This window comes from Falco biarmicus, chromosome 2 (assembly GCF_023638135.1).
Source record: "Falco biarmicus isolate bFalBia1 chromosome 2, bFalBia1.pri, whole genome shotgun sequence".
Classification (NCBI taxonomy): Eukaryota; Metazoa; Chordata; class Aves; order Falconiformes; family Falconidae; genus Falco; species Falco biarmicus.
In genome coordinates, this window is record NC_079289.1 from 74,040,054 (window position 1) to 74,064,220 (window position 24,167).

At 38.9% G+C, this 24,167-nt stretch overlaps 2 protein-coding genes across 2 annotated transcripts in view; one reads left to right on the forward strand and one right to left on the reverse strand.

Moving 5' to 3' along the window:
- The window catches only part of LOC130144529 (interleukin-5 receptor subunit alpha-like), a 43,214-nt gene extending 29,577 nt beyond the window's left edge, over positions 1 to 13,637 (reverse strand). The window contains exon 1 of the mRNA XM_056328372.1: positions 12,744 to 13,637. The gene's annotated coding sequence lies outside the window, so the exon portion shown is untranslated. The remainder of the gene's footprint in view (positions 1 to 12,743) is intronic.
- Positions 11,242 to 23,364, forward strand: LOC130144531 (granulocyte-macrophage colony-stimulating factor receptor subunit alpha-like). The gene is made up of 9 exons (XM_056328377.1): positions 11,242 to 11,398; positions 16,893 to 17,022; positions 17,111 to 17,286; positions 18,068 to 18,207; positions 19,812 to 19,850; positions 20,707 to 20,845; positions 21,404 to 21,485; positions 22,049 to 22,130; positions 23,079 to 23,364. The coding sequence occupies exons 1-9, from the start codon at positions 11,257 to 11,259 to the stop codon at positions 23,148 to 23,150; spliced, it is 1,002 nt and encodes a 333-aa protein (XP_056184352.1). The 5' UTR covers positions 11,242 to 11,256; the 3' UTR covers positions 23,151 to 23,364.
- The last annotated feature ends 803 nt before the right edge of the window (positions 23,365 to 24,167 follow it).

Genomic DNA, 24,167 nt, shown 5'->3' on the forward strand with positions numbered 1-24,167 from the left:
TTCAACACATCATCTTCTCCTGAAATTGCTAGTAATCTGTCTTAGCTAGGTCATTATTTCTGATAAGCATAGTATTTAAGTTAAGGAGCAAGAAGTGTCCCTGCTTACTCTGACCTGTAACTATTTTGCTGGTGAGAATGCCTATTTGCAGGTGACATCCCAGAGCAAGTGTTAAGCTCTAGCTCAATTTTAATTCACACTTCTGTTTATTTTAGGAAGAAAAAGCAAAGTGCCTCAAACTTATTTTAACATGCATTGGGTGTAGGTGGCCTGATGTGGTGACAGGTCTGGCCAGGACTGCAGGAGTGGCGCTTGTGAGAAGATTCCAATGACTGTCCTGTATCCTATTCCAGCCAGCTCAGAGACCCACGGCAGGACACAGCTGAGCCCAGCAGCCAAAAAGGTTGTACCTCTGGAAAAAAATATTTAAGAAAGGGGGAGGAATGCTGGATAGAGAGAGGAGGAGGGAGGAAAAAAAGTGAGAAAAATCAGAGGGAACACCAAAGTTAAAGGAGGAGGAGGAGTTGGAGATGCTTCATCATGGAGCAGAGATTCACTCCAGCCCTGGAAGGACCCATGCTGGCACACAGAATAAGCATGAGGAGGAAGGAGCAGTGGAGATGAACCGTTTTTGTATTGACCATAGCCCCCCAGTCCCCATGCCCCCATACCACTTGGGGATGTAGAGGGGTATAAAGGGGAGCGAGGCAGAGCCGAGGCAGGGGTGGGAGGAGGCAGGTGTTTAAATATTGGTCTTTTTATTTCTCACTACCAGTATCTATTTTAATTGGCAATAAATGAAAGTTAATCTTCCCTGTGTTAAGTCTGTTTTGCCCACAGTGGCAACTGGTAAGCAATCTTTCTGTTCTTTTTTCAGCCTATGAGCTCCAATTCCTTTTTTTTTTTTTCCAATTTTCTCCCCCTGTCCTACTAAGGAGGCGTAGCGAGCAACCGAGTGGGAGTTTGCCTGTTAGCGAATGCTAACCCACCACAGTATTGCCCCAAAATATGGCTTTTAAGGGATTTAGACCATATACTGCTACAGAAGCAAATGACGTTTGCATCTGGCATGCATACTTTTACCTTATCTCACCTAGAGTTACCAGTACCTGCAGGAGAAATTGCTGAAGAGGTGCTTTTTTCCAAACCTAGTCATTCTGCTGGATGAAAGACTGACATTGATTGTCTCCTGTTAGATCAGACCTATGACCAACCGTCTAGGTATCTGACATGTCCTGTTTGAACAGAAAAAACTGTGATCAACAGGTCAGTAGGGAAAGCCACTAAACCTGAGAAAAACGTGTCAGTGTGATGAAGATGGACTGCAGCTAGGCTTGGGATTTTTTCTGTTAAAAAATAGTTTGGGAATGTTTAATGCTGTAAGTAATTATGGGGGGCTTTATGGATGTAGTAATGATAACGCAGAACACATTATTGTTGTAAGGTTGTAACCTAATCTCTGGAGGAAATTTGTTGTCTTCATTTGTCACATGACAACTGCCAACCCATTCAACTTTGCTATACAAGGACTACATTCAGACATGCCTCCTGTAGAGGCTACTGCCAGAAGTGTTCAGGGTGCCTGAGTTTCTCAAAGACTGTCAAGGCCTTTTTAGTTTTTCTTTGCATGTGATTTGGACTGAGTAAGTGTTATCACTAAAACAAAGGCTTTGTGGTAAGAGGGGACTGTCAGAGTTTGAAGCACAGGAGAGTCACCAAGCAATTATGTCTTGAAGAGCACCACGGCTATCTTGCCACTGCTGAACACCATCACCAGGTGTTCCTCATACACTAGGCTACCAGAAGAGGTCCTAACGGCTCCCTGAATTTAAGTGCCATTGAAAGAAACAAGGTCTCCTTCAAGAACTTACTACCTGCACTGTACCCATTTATGTCTTTTTGGAATAATATCCCACTGCTGATACAGCAGAGTGGGTATCAGAGAGGCTGAGGCAGTCTCACAAGGTCAGCAGCTCAGGGTGTGCGGCTTTACAGCTAAAAACAGAGTTGCTGTCACAGAGAGACTACCTCCATATGGGTGGAAAGGGGTACTAATAACTATTCAATATTTAGTGTTTTAAAAGTACTGCATCTTTTCTGAATATCTCAAAGGAAAAACTACACCAACTTGAAATACAGAGGGTAAATAGTTGCTAAGAAGACTTGAAAGAAAAAAGGAAAGCAAAACTAGCTAGGATAGTATATCTCACAAACTGGAACAACAGAGCAATGAGTAAGGTACTTCTAAGAAGAAAATCGCTATAATGCAAAACCTCACTAGAAAGCAATGATTAGAACATGATAAGTACAAGTTTACCAAGAAATACAGAAAGATACAGGAAGAACACCATTCATTTACTTCCTTAATATTTTCTTACACAATATTCAGCGTAACCTAATGACTGAAGAACCTGAGCACAAATCTCTGCAAGTCAGAGTGTAACAGTGATTGTATGGGAAAGAAATTAAAGTGCTTATGTTACTGCTGTAAAACTACAATTTCAGACTGATGCATATTACCTTTCTGGGAATAATCAGATGATTGTCATTGCAACTTAAAAGGCAAAGGACTTCTGGAATGAAGAAATGTCTTTTAAGTGGAGATATTTATATGTGTACAAATCAGATTCAGCTATCATTATTGTCAATGAAAGGAAATACACTCTGACAAAACAAAATTCCTCTCACCCTGTTCATTTTCACCCAGAAAATATCCATTTCTCTTCACAGAGACTGAAGGGAGCACAGAGTCAAGTAACTAAAGTACAGATGACTACAATATGCAGGTTTAAGCTGCATTTCAGAAATTAATCCCATCCTTGAAGCCTTGTTTAACATTCACAGTACAGAGCTATAATGTGTAAGATGACTGTAAGCAAAAGCATGATTTAGCCTGGTCAATCAGCCTGCCTGCAAATTCAGCATTGATGTGCTTTTTGACAGTATATAAATGTTAACAGAAATTATGTTGCATTAAAAAGGTTTAAGAGTTTTAATTCTGGCAAAAATAAAATAAAATAAAATAAAATACAATACAATACAATAAAATAAAATAAAATAAAATAAAATAGGTAGAACCAGGACTTAACAATGTCTGTAGCTACAAATCTTTCTTTATTTAAACTATCTCAATTTTCCCACTTTTTAAACAACTTGTTGTATGTGGAGAAAAAGAGTAAGGTGAAATGTTAACACCACAATAAGCATTCTATTTGGTTGGAGACTGGATTTATATTTCAAATTGTGACAGACTCCAACATAGATTATTTCCTGATGAAGAGCTCAAACCGAAAATCCCAGTCCATTCTGCAATGAATACATTAAAGATGTTTCTTTTTAAATACTATTTCCATTACTACCTGAGAAAAAATTAGTTCAGCACAAGAGCCCTTATATGGTACAAAGTTTTGCTCAACATTATAGTTTGATCTGGAGACCTTTGTTCTTACCCTGACAGCTGCAAATCTATAGCACCAGATGTTTCCATATTTCTCTGCTTTGATTCACAGGCTGAAACAAATAGCTCAGGAGCATGAGCTCTGGAGATTGTTTAATAAAATCATGTTTTATAGAATCACAGAATAATAGAATGGTTTGGGTGATAAGGGAAATTAAAGATCATCTAGTTCAACCCCCTTGCCCCGAGCAGGGACATCTTTCAGTAGAGCAGGTTGCTCAAAGACACATCCGACCTGACCTTGAACACTTCTAATGATGGGGCACACACAACTTCTCTGGCCAACCTGTGCCAGTGCCCCACCACCTTCATCATAAAAAATGTCTTCCTTATGTCCAATCTAAATCGACTCTCTTTCAGTTTAAAACCAGTGCCCTTTGCCCTGTCACTACAGACCCTGGTAAGAAGTGTCTCTCGGTCTTCCTTAGAAGCTCCCTTTATGCATTGAAAGGCCACAACAGTGTCTCCTCAGAGCCTGCTCGTCTCCAGGCTGAACCACCCTAACTCTCTCAGCCTCCCTTCAGAGGAGAGAGGTTCCAGCCTTCTGACCACTCTTGTGGCCCTCCTCTGGAACCCCTCAAACAGGTCTTGGTCTGTCTTGTACTGCGAACCCCAGAGCCGGACGCAGTACCTCACGTGGGGTCTCATGAGAGTAGGGTAGAGGGGGAGAATCACCTTCCTTGACCTGCTGGCCACACTTCTGCTTATGCAGCCCAGGAGGTGACTGGATTTCTGGGCTGTGAGTGCACGTTGCCGGCTCATGTCCAATTTTTTGCCTGCCAGTATCCTTAAGTTCCTCCCTGCAGGGCTGCTCTCAACCCGTTCATCCCCCAGCCTGTATTGGTACAGGGGACTGCCCCAACCCAGGTGCAGGACGTTGCACTTGGCCTTGTTGAATTTCATGAGGTTTGCATGGGCCTGTTCCTCCAGCCTGTCAGTGTCCCTCTGGATGGTGTCCCTTCCCTCCAGCAAATCAGCTGCCCCACTCAGCTTGGTGCCATCTACAAACGTGCTGAGGGCGCGCTCTATCCCACTGTCTATGCCATTGATGAAGATGTCAAATAGTACTGCTCCCAGTACAGACCCCCGAGGGACACCACTTGTTACCGGTTTCCAGGTGGACAGCAAGCCATGGACAACTGTAAATCTTTGGATGTGCATATCCAGCCAGTTCCTTATCATCTAGCAGTCCATCTGTCCAATGCTCTCTCTCTCTTTCAGTATCTGTTCAGTCAAGAGGCAAGAATATTGTGGGGGATGATATCAAGGGCCTTACAAAAGGGTTTTATATAGGAATGATTTGAAACTCTATTTGGAATGTGTGGGCAGAAATGCCCAGCATAGTTAAACCTGTATCTTTGAGTTTAATGCATTGAGTGGCCCAATGCTGCTACTTAGAGAAAAAAGTACACCTTTTTTTTCTGAAATTATGATATGTTTTGTCAGTATTTGGAGGGAGAAGTATTAAAGAAGAACAAAACAAGCACAAATGAAAAGGCATAACATCTGTGTAAGGGATGACTGAGTGCAATCAAGCGAAATTAAGCCCTCTGAAAGCTAATGTGGCCTTCATTTTGTACACAGGTAGTACCTTGCTGCTTTCTGGGCCGATTCATCGGTCTTTGTTTCTGTTATTTGGGGAGATTCTCGAAGTGGCCACATGATGGTAGCCTAGGATCACAGACAAGCAAGCTTAATCAGGAAAGTAAAGGAAACGGGGTGAAAAATTACTTCTTGGAAGCTGAAATCAAAACAAACTTCAGGACCAATGAGATGTTCCAGCCACACAGTGAATGGCTGAGCTATATTTCAGCTTCCAGGCAGTGTAATATCCACGACAGAGCTGTCTAGTGTACCTACTAGATAGCCCTATATATCGAGATAATAATAGATGTTTGGAGCTCTGCCGTGTTATGGGCAAATCTATACCTTGCAAACTTCTGCTTATACTTTCCTTACCACGTGAGGTCACCATATCATCAGGTGCAGTTGCCTGCCATTTCCCCTTTTATTCTAAAGGCCACAATAGGAGTAAAAGTCTTAAACAAATCCCCTTGCTACAATCTCAAAGTGTCTTATTAATTAGGAAAACAAATAGCTTTTACTATATGCCACAATCAAAGGAAACGCAGGGCTTTGGGCAAAATCAGCTGATTCTATAGTCTGAGGACACCAAGTGGTACTTGCAGATTTGAACCAAATTCAGCCAATGGACTTTTAGCCCTGTTTCTTGGAAGGGTATAAACTCTGCTTGTAAGATTTGAAGCATAGCTTGGTTATGCAAAAAAGTGATAACTGTGTCTGTGTTCTACAGAAAGGATCATTGGTCCTGAAGCAAGCTTGGGGTTCAGGCAATTCTACTACACAGACATGTATATTTGTTGGTGGAATTAAAAAAAATTAAAATAAAAAAATAAAAGCAAAACCCAAAAGCAAAAACCAGTTCTAAGCTGTACCCAAGTTGCTAATATCACTTGTTTTCCACCTCTGATACCTCACATAAAAGATGATAAATTTTAAAACAATTAAGCCAGAGAAAGAAAAATAAAAATGAATTATACACTTTGGATTATCAACTTCTTCTTGGCTATAATAGCAATGTTCCTTCTTAGCATTAGCTATGAAGAAGACTAAATGCAAATCTTTGAATCTTTATGTTTTAAATTGAAGGTTACAAAGCTAGTCATATAAAGCTTTACAATTAGTCTGGTTTTAAGAAGAATACAGATTGACCCAAAAAGGCTGTGGTAATATGTGCTGGTCTAGTAAAGGATACTTTTAGACTACTCTGTCATCCAAGTCCCCTCCCTTTCAATAAACAAACCAAATCATCCCTCGGAGTGCGCAGCAGCTAAGGGGAACATCATCGTCAAATTGATTGGTTTGGTGAAAACATGCATGTCTAGGTCAAACACTCATTATGAGACTGATTGACAAGACTGGGATACAAATGTAGTACCCCAAATCCTCTGCAGAGGCAATCTTAGGCATTTTGTAAATTTTTATGAAGTCATACATTCCATAGATTTAGTTAAATTACCTATACTGAAACTGATAAGATTTTCTTTACTCCATAAATATTGAAGGTTTTAACTTTTTCAATCTGTATGAAAAATGTTCATAATTAAGGAAATTCACTTGACAATAAATTAAGGCTTTTATACCAGTGCAGTTTCCTGTATCCTAATTCACTGTAACACATCATGACCCAGCTTCTCCAGTACTGGGACTACGGGTTCCAAGAATAATTCTGTTCTGAGAATCTGCAGATTCAAGACGTACAGAAGCTGAGTAAACACAATAGTGTCAGCACTATATTTATCCTCTAGCAGGACTCTCAATTCCTCTACAGAGCAGCAATCAAGATAACTAAGCTTTTCTTCTGTCCCATTTCCTGTTTTATGAAGACAATACTTGCACTGAATAAATGCACTGGCCAATAATTCACAAGGTCTCTCAACCTTCCAGACATTGCCATAATGCAATTTGTCAAACTTTTGGTGCAATTGTGGAGACCTCTTTTATTTACCTGCTGTTTATGGGCATCCTTGAGGCAAGTATTCTTTTAAGATCTATAAACAGCCATATAATATAGCTATTCTCCGACCAGGAGCACTATCGTTCCACATGCTTTGGCATGCGTGTGCATCAGCCCCTCACTTGTTTCAGGAAGGTGTTTTCTCTTGCTGAAGGGACTTCAGCAAGAAGCAGCATCAGCTTTGAAAGACTAAACAAATTCTTTCTTCTTGCTGACATCCCTTGGCTTTCTCAGCAGTTTTCTCATCCTACTAGGCTCAAAGAAGCTTTCTTGATTTCTATTTGAAATCACAACATTAACCTTCCTTGGTTATCTTGTGAAATGTTTTATGCAATCACTCTCAGTTCTAACAGGTAGCCATCACTGAAAGCGAAACAAAACCTAAACCATAAAACCCTCCCGATATCAACCTCACCACTGGCAATGTAACATTTGTTTTTCAGGGGAAGCTTTTTACTGGAAGACAAACACACTTGCAGTGCCAGGTTTTTTGGAGGAGCTCACATTAAGTCTCACAGAAAGCAGTTTGCTGAATGATTCACACCTCTGAAAGTGAGTGGAGCATTTATTTTCTTTTGTCATTGGATTCTTTCCATTGCTATATTGTCATGATGATTATGCATATCTTCTGGCATGAAGATGCATATCTTCTGCAGAGTCTTTTATGCAAACTGGTACTCTTTAGAAGGAAGGGAATAAAAAAAGTGTGATACTTTCTCTTAACTCAGAAGAAAGTGATGACTGCCCTCACTTACATACTGCATTACTTCATCTGCTGTTATACCACAATACATGCATGACCATCATCCATCTACCTGTGTTTTCTGTTTGTTGTACAAGAAACAGAAATCAGGAAAAAAAGGAAAATAATTACAATTTCAGTCAAGTCTCATACCTCTGTAACTGCATTAGAGTAGCTACTGATTATATAATTTGCTCTGTTTCCCTTATTTCTCTCTGTTTCTACTCTAAACCTTTTGACCTGTTTTGCCAGCCAAGCTACCCCTTTAAAGTGCAGCTTTACAGTGAACTTTCACCTTTTAGCCATTCATTATTGCAGGGAAAGCATCCTAGCCAGGGAAACTTCACAATCAATGGGTGGTGGAAGAGCACATTTTAAAACTCTTCTCTCCTTGAGGCCTTGCCAAGGAGAGATTTCTACCATTTCATTTGGAAATTAATTGGAAGCCTAAACAGGGCTTGAAAACGAGTTCTTTCCTGAAGTAAGCAAATAGCCCAGCATTCACGGAAGTTCTCTGCAATACAGACAGGCACCACCAATTCTACAGTCTGAGCTCAAGGTAGAAATCACAGGTGAGTCTGTCCTAAACCTTTCCTCAGCTTGTGGGAGAAACACTAATAACATGAAACACCTGTAGTAGCTGCATCCATTAAGAAAGAATGTTGTTCTGTGGACCCTTGCAGAGGTTTTAGGGAAAGCCATACCAGGTACGTACTTCCCAAAGCATCCCCTTCCCACACACATGATCAGGCTGCAGAAATGCTGATGCAAAAGAGAAATGTAATAAAACTGGTGCTTTCCCTTGCAGCAGTAGACTACCACTTGATGCTTGGGTTTTTTCTTTATCTCATCAGTAAACAAATCATGAGTAACTTGCAGGCTGGATTGTCATGAGAACACTTGTCTTACAAAGTGTTACAGCTCATCTGGTGCCAGCTTGGCATCTTGCCACAGGTGGTAGGGAGGCAGAGGTGGTTTGACTGAATTTTGTCTAGTCATTGCAAGATGTCATATGTAATGAGATTTCCTCGGTGGCCAAATGGAGAATGCACACTAGTCCCAAGGTCACTAATTATCTTTTGTTCTACCTGAACATATTAATATAAAACACACCTCACAACTTGATGGTTACCTTTCTGTGCACCATAGAACAATGAAACAGTGCTGAAAATCTTGGTTTCCTTGAGACCTGCCATTTGGTCAGAAAGATGTTTGCACCTTGCTTAGAACTCTCATCATGAAGTCCCTCTTGTTTCTATTTGGCAGTTTCACTTATTTCCTGAGGTTAGGTCACGACTTTTGGGGTTTAATTGCAAACAATTCATATATTGTTTCAGGAAAGAAGTAGTGAGCGCAACTTACATGCAAGTTCACCAGTTACCACATCTTGGAGTTAAATTAAATAGTAAGGTCTGAACCTTACTTGCAAGGACAAGTTCTTCATCTGTCACTGCTGACAATTAAAACATCCCTAGTTTTATCCTGTGTGATCCCACTCTGCTCTTTTCATGAGTGGCTTCACCCAAAGGTTCATGTGTTCAATGATAGACCACTAGTGATGCCTATGGTTCTGGATCGGGTCCCATATTTTTTATCGTGATTGGCATGCAGAGAGTGCTTATCAAGTGTTCGATTGTATGTACCACTGATGGGATGTGGACTCTTCTGCTCTGGCTTTTCTAAATCCTATTTATTTAACTTCCTTTTTTTCCCTAGGCAATCTTATTCCTTATCCCTTAACAGGTTCAAGGATATGGTGGCAATGTGCTTTCTCAATGGTTCGTTAAAAGTGACTATAGAACTGACACTTTGGAAAGCAACAATCCTGCCAATGGACTAAAGAACATAACCATAGAAATCCAAGAAATGACTGGACTATTGCAGTTTTCTTGGATAATTCATCCCTTTAACCATGTTAAATATTCTGGGAAATTCCCATTTATTAAAATAGAAAACAGTAATAGCAGGGTTGCAGATTGTATCCACTACACAACAACTGGTATTTCCTGCCATACTGACAAGCTCTGATGTCAGTGCGATTACATACTTAACATCCCTTCCACGGAAGACCTGTTTCATTCTGTACAACTTCTGGATGCATATAAGAATCAGTTGTTTATCTTCAAACCTACAGAGCATTATCGTCATCTTATAGAAAATGAGGTTTCAGGTTCACTGATCCAAATCTATCCCAAACCCATAATTCACTTCAATTTTGTAGAAGTGTCTACAACAGAAAATGAGAAAGAGAACTAAGGCCCTTACTTCTGCAGATATTAAAATGAAGTCTTAGCAGAGAAAGCGCTAGTGTTCTGTTGTCTAGTCTATTAATAAAATTGAGGAATTAAGACCTGAAGAAAAGGAAACAACTCAAGAACCCACCCCCACCCCCCCACCCCCCGATTCCCACTCTGCCCAGAAGAAGCAACAAGAACAAAGGCTGATGGGAATGAAGCTGTACAAAATACAGATAGACAGAACCAGGACAGATTTGACCTTATTTACCTCTCCTCCAGTGAGATATCACAGATATGTGTAGTAAGACTAGTACACTCAGTGAACATTATGAGTAATCAGATTTAAATGCTGTGCTCTAATAACTTCATTTTCTGTTCATATTTTTTAAAAGGCAGAGGGCTGTGTAATCAGACTGTGCTGTGGGGTACATAGAAGGCAGGTGCTGTTTCTCGGGTCACAGAAAGTTGCTTTGCTGGACAAACTTCTTTCAGGACCCGGGCACACTCTTCAGTGTCAAAAGCCATCAAGATAGTGGGAAAGACTTGGGCTTACTCCTTTCGGAGCCTGCTAACAAAGGCAGTTTGGATGTCTGTGCCTGGGCAGTGCACAACCAACTGTGTTAGCACCATGCTGTGTGTGTGCTCACATTGGTGAGCGCAGTTGGAAAGGGGATGTTCGCACTCTACAGCCAGGAGGCAAGACCTTCCTGGGGCCAGGGCACAAGCACAGGCGAGTGATGTAGGATTGATTTGGTGCACTCAGGGCATTTGCACACACTTTTCCTGGTCTGTGAATAAAATTCACCTAGCCCTGAAAAATGTGTGCACATGTGAAGTGGAAAAGTTGTGGAGGCTGGTGACAATGGTTTGTTACTCATCTACAGGCAATGAGGCTGGCTAATGCAAAGCTGGTAACAGCTGTTAGGGAGTCCACAGCACTCTAGGCTTCTTTTCTTGCATGGAGAAGGGTGGTGACCTTAAGCAATAAGCAGAAAATGGTGGCATGGCTTGAAACAATGGTGCCTGACCTATATCTGAGCCAGAGGGGGGCATATATTCACCTACATTTGAGACTGTGCCCTGTACAAACTCCTATATGAAGAATGTGTGACAGAAATTAGTGAATGTGAATGAAGTGATAAAAAGAGTGTCCTTTTATTCTGACCTATTTGTCTCCCTGTAGAAAAAGAATGGCTGTAACTGTGGTTTTCCCCATTACATTACAGAAGTACGGGATAAGGGAAATGAGCAAGAGGTAGGCGGGACTTTTTCACCCTGTTACATGAGCAGTTCAGAAGATCTTAGTAATGAAATCACATTGTCAAAGCACACAAAAATACGCCACCAAGGCAAATTCACAGCTTCCATCTTTTTTGTGCCCCATTACTGTAATTGCCACAGGGAAACCAGTTTTCAAGGAGGAGGTAGGTTTACTTTTGTTTTTGTCTGGGTTTCTTCTCTATTTTCTTTTCTGTTACTCCAAAGAAGCTGGGCAAAGAAATACTGTGTTTTGTTATTTGTGCTAGTTTCAATGTTGTTAAAATAACTGTGAGGGGTGGATAGTCACTGCCTGTAAGTGCATGCTTTTGTCTGATGAATGTCTTAGCCAAAATTTTTATGGTGTATTTTTTCCACAGTCTGAAAATAATTATATAAAAATATTTTTACATTACCAGAGTTTCCAGTGTTACTGGCCTCATCCACAGAGAAGTATTTTGCTTGTGAAGTTGAAAGCTGTGTTACAGCACTGAAGAGTGCCTATGTAACTTTCTTTTGAAAAGGCAATCAAACTGGAAATGTTCAGATTTTAGCTCTTTACACCACATGGCAAAATCACGTTGCAGAGTGAATCCCTTTTAGGAGTACTGCATTTAGGCACCAGTAGAATGGAGGCATGTCAGTGTCTTTTATTACAATTTTAATACTGAAGTAGAAGATTTCACTTATGCACAGTTCTCTGAAAATGTCATAGGAATGTAGGCATAATTTTACCCTCATAGCCCATCCAATATGTAAGCAGTAATTCCATTTTGTATATTCCCCAACCAAAATAACTTTCACAGTGTTTCAGAGGCAAAGCTGTGAATTAAAACTCAGAGGTCTAGTCTTAAGTACAACACCCAGCACAAGTAAGATATTTTCCTTAATGAAAAATAGTGATATAAAAACAAAGTGTAAAGTTTTGGGGTTTTTTTAACTGCAGACTTTACTTTTCATTGGTTATAAAAATCATAGCAGTATTGAGACATGGTAAGATACATGGTTATATGTTACTTAAAATCAGCAGGCTATTGGGCAATTTTTATTCTCATCTAATCAACTCTCTAATCAACCTGGACAAGAATAGCCACTCCAGCAAGACTACAACCTCACTGATATTTCCAAATTCCTATCATGACCATCTCTTGTGGACATGTGTCAGGATTTGGCATTCTCTGAGAGCAGCTTGTGCTCTATCAGAGTCTAGCAGTAACCAATTTTCATAAAAGGTTTACAAACTACAGTCCAGAAAGGAAACAACTTCACACAGAAATACTTTAAGCTTCCTTAAGATTTTGATCAACAATTTGCACAGGAATTATTTGAGATGTGAAAGAAATCTGGACCACCTCTGGGGAAAATAGTACTGTTCTACTACTGTAACTTTTTCTAAAGAGAAGCAGCATGTGACACTAGCATAGATATAATAAAGAGGAGGAAAAGGCATTTTCAAAAATAAATTTGCAGTTTTCAGTAAGAATAGTGGCAACATTTCTGTCTAGTACTTACATGTGGATTCCAGATGATGTAAGAGGGGAAAGGAATGAATCCTCCTGGATTCACCTGACCAAGGTGGATACCTTAGTCTTAGAGGGATCCTTCTGGACCATTCACCCTGGGCTATGTTTTCAGTGACTTGCAGGAAATAAATATAGTGAAGGCTTCATTTGTCTTGTCCTAGACTAGGTTGAATAAACTGTTTCTTTCCAAACACTGTTAAGGCAGTGTAGAATTACTGGTTCCCCTGTGGGCATATCTTTACAGCACTTGGGTAAATTTAGGAAGACAAACTCCACCCCACAACTGACAGCATATTCAGAGTTAGGTTAAAAGATTAAAGCAATGTAATTTCCTTTCATGCATTTCCAATAGCAAGTATGTTTACAGTCCTTTAGAAATTATCTGACCTTTTGTGACCTAGAGTCAAGAGCAGATTATGCATTTTCTATTCAAGAACTACTGAATAAAAGTAAAAATCCTCTTGGGCCCAAGGCCCAGAGGTGAGACCCTGTCCTTTCTTGTTAACAATCCTGATTACCTCAAAGAACTGCAGAGCCATATTTTCTTTTTTCTGATATTTTTCTGAAGCTACTACTCCTACACCCTTTCTAACATCTGCCCGGGAGATGAAGAAAGAGTGCACTACAGAGAAATTTTTCTCTTTGCATCACAGCTCACAGAAAAGGATCATAAGAGTATGGTCCTATCTCTTTTTTTAAGAAAATAACAGTAAGTGACAAATAGGGGGTTATTAGAAGAGGAGTGGTTAAGCAAGAAGCCACTAGAACTAGCTAATCCTCAAGTATAAATTCTAAAGAGAAAAAAATCACTATCTTATTGAAATAATGGGAGAAATGTCTCATGAAGACTTAGCTTCATTCCAGGTGTTGCTAAAAATAAAAATAAAAATAAAATAAAAATAAAATAAAAATAAAAAATAAAACTGTAAAACACAGAGGGTAAATACAGTAGGCTCAAAAATCAACCTTAAAGGAAGGGTAGTCATAGTTGTCTACTCTGCTGGATTTTCTTCGGCATATCCACAGAAAGGTGAATAAAGAAAAAATGAAAAATATATCCACTCAAAACCTGGGGAAAAAGTCCTGTCAGCAAAGGGAATAGAGTGACTCGTACATATCTGAGCGATCTTCCCAGCATGTGCTTGATGTGGGTATGAGCGTGACACTGTGCAGCTTGATTATGTCTGTTTTGTAGGCAGAGGGATGTTCTGGCTGTGGAACTTAGGCCAATTAAACAACGTCTGAGTATCTCTATGCTTCTCTTGGATATAAAGAACTGAGGCCGTAACTGAAAAAGCCAAGGATGTGGTTTCATTTGCTTTTTCCTTGACCACAATGCTATTTTAAGAGTTCCTTTTACCTTATTTCCTTTGTTGCCAGCCAACTCAACTGCTTGTTGGGCTACACATGAACCAAGTTGTGATCTGATTTGAAATCAGAATAACCCTTTTTTCTTTTGATTTGCAGCATTGCCAAAGGCTGTCCCATCCCTCTAAGACCCCTACATAGCACCTGTGATCATACTTCAGACTGCTGCATTTATCTCATAACTTCTTGATAGGAAGGAAACATCTTTATTTCTTCTGTAAATGAAGAAGTACACAGTTTTGATTGACCCTGGGCCATAAAGTGAATCTGTTGCAGACCAGAGAATTGGGCAAAGCTTTCCATCACCTCAGTACAGTACCAGAATCACTGGACTCTCAGGACCGGTTGGTTATACTTATATATGTAAACTTATACATAAGCTGGGTATAAGCAACTGTATCCTGAGAGCTTAGATGCCTCTAGTGACTAAATAGGGGTCAACACTTCTTGCAGCAGCAGTAGCTTGGAAAGCTCCACTCTGGGTTTTTCTTGCTAACCTACACTTAGCAAGTGTAAGATGAGCTTCACTGTTTGTGGTAAAGGATGCTAAGCCAGATTGAAAAACAAGAAGAAACAAAAACTTCTGGGGTGGAAGGAGCATTATTATTTTTAGTGGTGATCAGTTCTTTAAAACTACTCACTATGAGGCCCCACAAGGAATGTCACTAGTAAACCAGGGAGGCAGGATGGAATTGGGAAGGAGCCATGGAGGATGGGGAAGGACAGGGGATGCTTAGGCCAACATTGCTGTTGAAAAAAACACTGCTAAACCAAGCTCTTGAAATAGTTTCAACCTTCCTCATGGAAGAGAGGTAGTTTTCAAGAAATCCAGGAGTACTTTGACAACTTTGTTGCCCCTTGAACAATTTGTTATTATTTCCAAAGGTGTCAGAATCAAATGGTTGCTACTTTTAGGACTCCTTTGCAAGGTCCTGTCCCTGAGCAACATTTCTCCTAGTACATGGTGATTCCCAGTGTGATGAGCATGAAATGAACACTTCCACCAAGGAGCTCTGAGACATGGAGTTTAATTCATCTAACTCTATTTGTAGCCAAGCTACACAAAATCATACTAGGTCAGATCTCCTAGATAACAGCCTTTGCCTCTGGAAACTGTGATCCTAGCCACCTTTACTATGTGCCTACACTTGTAGTACACCCAAATGAAAGAAACTTCATTCTGTAGAGTAGTTGCAAAACCCTCCATACAGCACAGTAGCTTCCTGGAGCAATCCATGAAAATAAATTATGTGCAAGAGTGTGTTTGAGCTTCTTCTTTTCTAGAAAATAATTGCTTTTTCTCACATTACAGCTGAACAGAGGAAAGGCGCCAGAAGGAAAACAGACCTTTTGAATTCTCCTATTGCTTATCCTACGGCAAGGGATGTGGTAGAGGAAAGAAAAAGAAAAAAAAAAAAAAAGGGGGATTCAAAAGAGTCAAAGGAAATTAATGGGGGATCAGGCTTTCTTGGACTGCTAAGCACAGTGATCTGTGAGGTAGTCTTTAACTTTGCAAGTCCATAAGGCATTGCTTGCTGGTAGATGAGAGAGCATGTAGGCAAAGGCCTGCTTGGTGCTTTCACTCTCCTTATGCCTTTCTCCCTAAGCATCCACTGATGTCAGAAGTTTTGGTTTGCTCAATAACAGCATTTCTTTTTAAATCCGTGCTGTCAGCTACATGATCAGATGCTTGTGGGAACATAAGGAAAAGAGGTTTCCAGCCTGGACTGCAGTGAATCTTGAACAGTGGACAGTCACTTGGTGTCAAAATAGACACATAGGGAGCTTTAAGGCTAACTAAGGAGGTACATTTAAAGGTGGTACATGTGGTGGTTAAGTTTAATGAATCACTGCCTTGGAAAGCTGTGACCCAGTCCTTCAATTCATGTTGACAGCAGCTGAAAAGACGTACGGCATGATTATTATTTCCTGTCAGAGATCTCACCTTCTGATAGGGAAGAAACAGGCAATGAAATCATTCCGCATGTGAATAAACAATTTGAATAGTCTTTTAACTTGAGCAAGCTATCAACTTCCACTTTGATTTTGTCTTGGTTTTACACTAATGACAGGGATATTCAGGCCTGCTTCTATCAAATTCAGTGCAAACAAAATTCCCCATAACCTGAATCCAAAATGCCAGAACAGATTAGCAACTGTTTTCAAGTCAAGATTGAAAAATATGTTATCCTCCCTTCAAAATCATGGCACTTCTGCTTGGCCTAGCTTCAGGAAGCAGTCTCAGGGTTCGGTTGTAATCACCCAGCTGTTACACAGAAGAAAGTGGTGTACAGCTTATTTTAAACCCTTATTCCTTTATAAGTCAGCCAAGGGTCAGAGCACTTAAGACACACACAGGAGAGAGAACTTGCCTTGCTCATGGTTGTTGAATTTATAGTCCACTGTAGACTGGACTTTAGATAAACAGGGGATCTTTTAGATAAACGGGATCTAAACAAAGGACACAACAGCAACTGTCTTTGTTATTAGCTTCCACTACATCACTGTGTCCAAGTTGATTAAAGAGTTGATTAAATCCTAGTCACATCTTCAGCATCTGCAACAGTGGTAGATAGTCCTCATGGCTCAACACAAATAAAAACATTGCTATCTTGAAGTAAACCCGTAACTGCAAGACCCAAATATGCAGTTGGATTTACTAATCAGTTGGGTAGAAAGTACTAAATGATCTTGCAGAAATATGCATGATTTGAGCAGTTGTACAGTCTTTTGGCAGAGTGGACATGGGATATTCTTCCTGTGTTTGCAGGCATGAATGGGACAGCCATTGAAAATTTTGTCTGTGTTATTTTCAATGTTTCCTTCATGAACTGCACTTGGCATGTGGGCAGGACTGCTTCAAGAGACACACAATATTTCCTTTACTGGAAGACTTCAGTGTAAGTAGGTCTGTTTGAATCTAGGGAATTTTGATTTCTGGTCTGACATGTAACCTATCAATATCTAATGCAATATGTCATTGTAAAGGAACGAAGATTTCACAGGATGCCAGAATTACATCACAGATAATTATGGAAGGAACATAGGATGTAGTTTCCAAAATGTGACAATAAAAGACAAGATTGCTGATTTCCTGGTAAACGGGTCAAGAAGTGGACGAAACATTCTGTCATATAAGAAGAAGATTTTTCTGTACAGAATTGGTAAGAACTTTTTCCATTTTTATTTCCAGGTTTATGCTAAGAGAATGAAGAGTTTATCCGTGGAAAAAAAAACATATATATTTTAAAATACTGCTCCTCAGAAATTTGGGGGGTTTTCCCTTTTCCCCAACCCTGATGTATGAAAAGTCAAAAGTCAAAAGAATGAACAAAAACAAATGAATGCAGAGACAATCTGAAATCATAGGTTGGAGAACTGTGAACATTTCAGTCAAATATTTATTCTCTGAAAGAAAGGTGTCATCTTTTGGAATTAACTACCTAAAAATGCCTGAGTGGGGCTATCTAGATGTCAGTCTTATACCATTGTCTTGTAATTCTGTTCATCCACATAATATAAAAGAACAAATTATCTTAACACTGTGAGCAAAATCTCATTTTTTTCCTAATGAATGAATGTTGCTAATCATTAAAAAAATTAGAAAAAGAAATTACTTCTTTTTAATCTGACACAGAAACACCCCCCCCCCAAAAAAAAAGCAACACAAGAAACAAAACCCTGCACAGATTATACACTGAAGTCAATAAAATCTAACAAATGGTTTGTGTTTTTTAATTTTACCTCCTGTTGCTGCTGATACTCTAGTCTCCTCTTCTGGAGTGTGGGAGTCCTGCTTCAGAATATGGTATGAATATAGTAGTTCTGGTAAAGCAGAATTACATCTTTTTAGACCAGTTACTTGAACATCTACCTATACTGTAAAAAGTCAGAGTGAGAAGAGCTAATTATTAATCAATAGTATTTCTGATTATATTATTGTAGAAAAACTCACCCCTCCATTAAATGTCACTGTGAACTGTACAGAAGCTTCTCACGTTTGTGAAATTAGGTGGCAACCACCTTGCACAAGCCACACGAAAAGACATGCTTGTTTCAAATATGAAATTGTCATAGAAAACAAGGTAAGAATAATTATAATTTAATAGTATTTTCTATGCTTGTATTTCCACATATACTACCATAAACCAATAGCCTTTTCTCTTTCCCTACTTAAATAATCTCTCCTTTTTGACATGTAGTGCCCCTCTTGCACATGAGCTTAGGGCTGTTGTCACTGACAAATAGAGGCAGCAAACTGGGGGAATGTTTTCAGTCCACTGTACAGCCCGTCCTTAAAGAAACTGGGCAAAGGAATCCCATACTGTGGGTGAATAGCTATTCTAGCACATATGGAGGCATGGACCATATTATCTGACAACTTTATTATGAACAGTTATAACATACACCAAATGAACTCTAAATACAGTACAAAAAAGCAAAGCTACTGTTAAATTTAATACAACCAATTTTATGTGTCCCTGTAAGGCAGTGTGGGTCCAAGTGTAGTCTTGGAGTCCTACCACAGCTTTCTGATGAAATTAGGTCAGGACCTTCTGTTCTGTGGTATTCCTATCTGCAGTCTCCTGTCCCATCAGTCACTTTTTATCAAGTTTTTCACAAACTCACTTTGCATTTGTTCACATTTCTCGTAGCCATCATTACTGCCCAGTCAGGTTTTATTTATTACTAAAGTAAGTCCAAAGAAGTAACACATGCATTGTTACGAAGGTGCACCTGTAAGTTAAGATGTGCTGCAAGAGCCCTTGGGTATCTCAGCCTGGAACCCCATACTTTATACCCCTGCCCTTTGTGTATCCAGCCTTGCTTCCTTCTTCTGTTGCCCCATTTGCTGACATTGCCATGCTGTTGCTGAAGGAGTTTTGGAGTTTAGGTTTATCTAAACTAGGTCTGCAGCATGCACAATGAAGACGGTTGCACTACAGCTGTCACTATCAGGTGTAAGGGACACGAACACAGTATTTGTTCATTTTGGCTTTCATTAAGTTCTGTGTCCTTTCTTTTTAACTTAAAGTGGAAAGAGCTATCTATGCCTTTGAATAAAAAGAAATATTCTGTCAGGTTATTGGAACAGAATATCCAGGTTTTCCAGGTCTTAATTGTATATGGTTGTTATTAAACATCTCAGTAACTACAAGTATTTTGAAGACTTGGATGAATATGGAAAGCAGTTTTGCATCCATCAAAACCAAAGCCTGAAGTATTTGCAGAAATATTTGTTTGCTGTTCCAACAGTAAAAAAAAAAAATAAAGTGGAGACATAACGTAGCTAAATGAAATATTTAAGCATGTATTAGCTACGTAGACAAAATTTTTAATGGAAAAAAATATTGTCTGAGTTTACTAGGTTTTTTAGATTATTTTTTTTTTTTGTACAGGTAAAAGTAAAATTTTAGTTGGTGGGTAACCTGAGCCTTTTTTTGTTTAGTTCTTTGATACTCAGTTCTGCAGTCAAATTTAAAGGCTACAGTATTTCAGAGCACCAGTGGTGAGGAAAAACCTTTCTGTGGAAGAACAGCTTAACTTCACAGTCTTTAAAAGAAGGCATTTATAATATTAGATGTGTTTGGTTTTTGTCTTGAAACTCAAACATTCATTAGACAGGACCCTTTATTATACAGTAACAAAAAGAATAATCATAAAAATTAAAACTTTCTCTTGTTGCTAGGCTGATCCCAAAAAAACCATCAAAACCACATCGAAAACAGTAAGTCTTTATTACCATATTAATCTAACATTTATGCTGGGTTGAAATTTCATCTACATCAGAGCATCCTCCAACCAAGTTGTTCCAGTTTCACACTACCAGTTTCAGTATACTGTTTGCTTTTTAGTCACAAGTTACCTAAACTCCAAGTTTTAAACAGTTATTTATAATACATGGTAAAAAAACCTCACCTGCACATGTGGAACTTTACATTGCTTCTATGCAAGTCACAAAACCTTCCATTTTTCAGTCTTTTTTACTTCCTACTAAATTTATGTATATGTAGAAATATGGATCATAATTCCACATTACACTTAAAAGACATAAAATGTGGAGAATCTTTTCTTTATTAATGGTGTCTGGAAGGGGTTGAGATGGAGGAGGCAAGAAAATATCACCTAAAAGATTAAGCCAAGTATAAAAAAGGAAGAAAAAAACCCACAAGTTTTCAAGAAAGCTCAATATTCTTCTGAGAATAATTTCAACATATGTCAAAATAGTCCTTTCTGTATAATCTGGCTGTTACACTCCAGTTCTGAAAGCATCCACGGTAAGGGAATTCCAGATTTTTGAAGAATTACTTTCCAGTAAAATAAATAATTTACAGACTGAAAATAAACTATTAATTTTTTTTCCAATATCACCAATTAAAAAACATTCAGACAAAAAGAATTAGGATGGAACAAGTTAATTTCTTAAGTGATGATTTTCTATTTAATTTTTACTCACCTGTTCACAGAAGTATATGTAAAATTTTCTTTTGCGATTCTTTGCATCATTAAATGAACCTGATGCATTAATAACATCTATACATCTGGTGAATAAAAAGCTCTCAGTCTAGTTGTTTCTTATTTAGGCAAGAAACATCACAGGAAACTCCTATATATTTGGGAGCTTCAGCAAGGAAAAAAGGTACAGCGTCAAAATCAGAGCAACTGACAACGGCTGCTTGGTGAGCCCAAGCTGGGGAGAGTGGAGTACACCCGTAGAGTTTGGTAAGAATGAAAATCACTTCCTTGACTTAGTTTTTCCTCAGTTCTTACTCGTCTGCCTCACTTATGATCCCTTAGAGGTGGGAACACAGTATTTGCAGATTAGTTTGCTAGGATGAGAAGGAGCAAGAAGTGCATATCGCTGAATATGAGGGAGGTCTTCAAGCATTCTGGTGTGACAGTGGGTGCTTCTTGCAAGGAGATAATGAATAAAGCAAACCTTTTTGAGGTCTGTTGCCAGCACTTTTCCTTCTTCTATTTCTACTTTTGGCTTTATAAAGTGCTCTTTTCCCCTGTTACTCTCTGCCACCTTGGATTTTGAAGTTCTCTGTAGGCCTCAGTTCCTCACAAAATGCTTGGTAAGGTCTCAGGTTGCCATAGACAGTCCACCAGTGCTGGCCATCCCACTCCTTCACATGTTACAGGGCACTGAGGTGCTAAACTAAAGAAGCAGCCACTTCATACTGGTTCTTGATATGATCATGCAAAGCAGGTTGCACAAACCTGTGCAATCATTACTCTTCTGTGATACCAACACGTTGAATACTGCTTGTCTTTCAGGAGAAGAACTCACATCTACATCATATATGCTATTTCTGATTCCAGTACTGGCAGCAAGTCTCATACTTTCTCTTTGCACAATGTAAGCCTTATTTCTTGTGCAAAAATTTTATTCTGTAGTGAAATAACACCTCTTTCCCCAAGAGAAAATTTCTGGCCTCTTTTTAAAGGAGAGGAGGGAGAGGGAAAATCCACACTGTACTATAGCAGAAATCATGACCTGTTGGATGTCCCTCAAGTAGGTTATGTATTTCTGATTCACAATCTTCTTATTCACTTGATCAATATAAAACAACGCTTTCCAAAACTGGGACAAGGCCTTATGTCCGTGCCGCTTTCCTGCCATCAGACCCTGCAATGTAGATGGGTGGTACATTAAATTGTTTCCTTGTTTTGAGGATATTTCCCTTTCAGATACTTAAAAAACCAACTTCTATGATTCTTTAATAATTCATAAAATAAATTCTTATCATCAAAATTCTGAACAATGAAATGATACCATTATATTCAGCCTATGTAATTTTTAGTTACTCTTTCACTGCTTTTGTCTTAGAGGAACAAAATAGTACCTCAGAAGCATTATTATATAGTACCTATTCATATGTTTGCATATTAAATCTTTGCCAACCTTTTTTGTCACTGTAGAAGAATTTATTTGAAAAAAACTTCACCTACAATACCACAGCCAAAATACCCATTCCCTGAGCTCTCTCCAGCAGATTTCCAGGTATGTTTTCTTTCTGTTTGCCTGAAATTTGTTGCAAATAACAATCCACTGAAGTCATAAAGATATGACTTAAGCATCAGAGAGATGCCCAGAAGCAAGGATAAATTTTCTTTCTTTTTCTTGTTCTTGGGGTATTGAAAGAGAAGGTCCACATGCAAAGAATTCTGGTTTTGCCTTTTCCATTCTGAAATAGTTGTCATCCATCTGCCTGGAACACTGGAAAATATACACAATTTCTCCCTGTTCTCCCTATAAGCCATATGCTATCACTACAATAGTGCTGAGCCTAAGCTTCTCAGCAAAATAATAACGCAGAATCAGACCGTTGGTCAACTGTGGGGAGAGACGGGACAAAGTAAATCTACTGCTGGCCAAAAACAGTTGTGTCATAGCAGATGTTGAGACCCATGTTAGTATTTGGCAATGATACTGCAAGAAGAAAAGCTTCTAGGATGTGGTAAGCAAAAATGTATAGCAGAGAGCTGGAGGTTTAGCTTATGAGGAAATCTGGAGAGACTCATGAGAAGAAGGAACTGGCAGACAGACATTGCAGGATCTGCCCATCTGACAAGCATGTTGCAAAGTTTGCTGCAATTTTCAGTCTTTAAATTGGCTACAACCAGGTCTGGAAACAAGAACGTGTCTGCAAGGACACACTGGACCACTGGTGTGATTTATAAATTCTTTTACTTTCTGTTCCTTTGTCATGTTAATTTTTCCATGTTTAAAAAGATGAGGTTTCTGGCTTTTGGGTTGAAAAGTCTTTCATTCATCCTTATGGAGGGAAGACTTAGATATGTCTGCTTCAGTCCTCTCATTGAGAGAATCCTAGTACAGCTTCTATATAATAAATAACAACACTCTGAATGACAGGAGATTGATAAATTGTAAAATCGTGAGTAATCTCATGCATGAAACTAATAAAATGTTTTATTCTTCCTTTAATAGAGAGAATATAAGAATCAATATATAAAACATGAAACTGGAGAAATAATAACAATTATTGAAGAAATTAAGTGAATTTCTTCATGCATGTGAAGTGAAGCATGCAAGTGAAACAAATAGCTTGAATTTTTTCAAATATATGTATCTTGTGTGCAGTAATTTACAGGTTTTTTCCCCCTCTCGCAAGCAGAGAAAATAGCATTGTCTGTAAAGACCATGTCCCAAGAGCTTATCTTTAAAAGCCTCTTTGTATTTGATTGCATTTTCAATAAATAATTTCTTTGGATTATTTTTGTTTCTTCTTATCAGAAGTATTCATGCAATGTTTCAACTAAAACACTTCAGTAGTGCTTTGGAAGTTAATACACGACTTTTCAACACCAAGCAAAAGAGTAAAATAAGAACAACCAAACTTAAGGGGGTTATTCAGGATCTTGAGTAGTCCAGTGCCTTAGAAAAGGTATAGTCATTTCAAGATTGTGATCAGGAATAAAAATTTTTCATCTCTATGAAAATCCACTGAACACCAGCGAAGATTAAACCTTTTAGAAATTATCATTTGCTCATACAAAATTATTTGTATGAGCATATATTATTATTATTAAAAATATATTAAAATATATTAAAATTAAAATATTATTAAAGTGTTCAGGAGACAATTTTCTCATAAGTCTTTTTGTTGCCTTCAAACTATGCTGCTGCCCACTTCAGCACAGCATGCCCTAGACATTGCTCACAGCCATTTATAAAACCAAACATTTCCTCCCGCTTTTCACCACTTCATATCTGTGGTAGATGAAAAAGTAGCTTAAAATATGATCACTAACAGGTACCAGATATAATTATGTGTCTATGGGGGTGGGTGGGAAATGTTGGAAATTGAGCTTTTGAGCTCTCCAGCAGAAGCCTGCCACTTGCTAGCTGCAAATGGAACAGGCTGGTTGTGGGACTTTGTAACATCTGGACAAAACAGAAGCAGCACACCCTGGATCCTTCAATTAGTAAGGAGGTATGAGACAAAACCATCAATTTGGAGGCTAATCACACATTGTGCTTCTGTGGATGGATTATTTAGATTGGGCAAACCTGGGT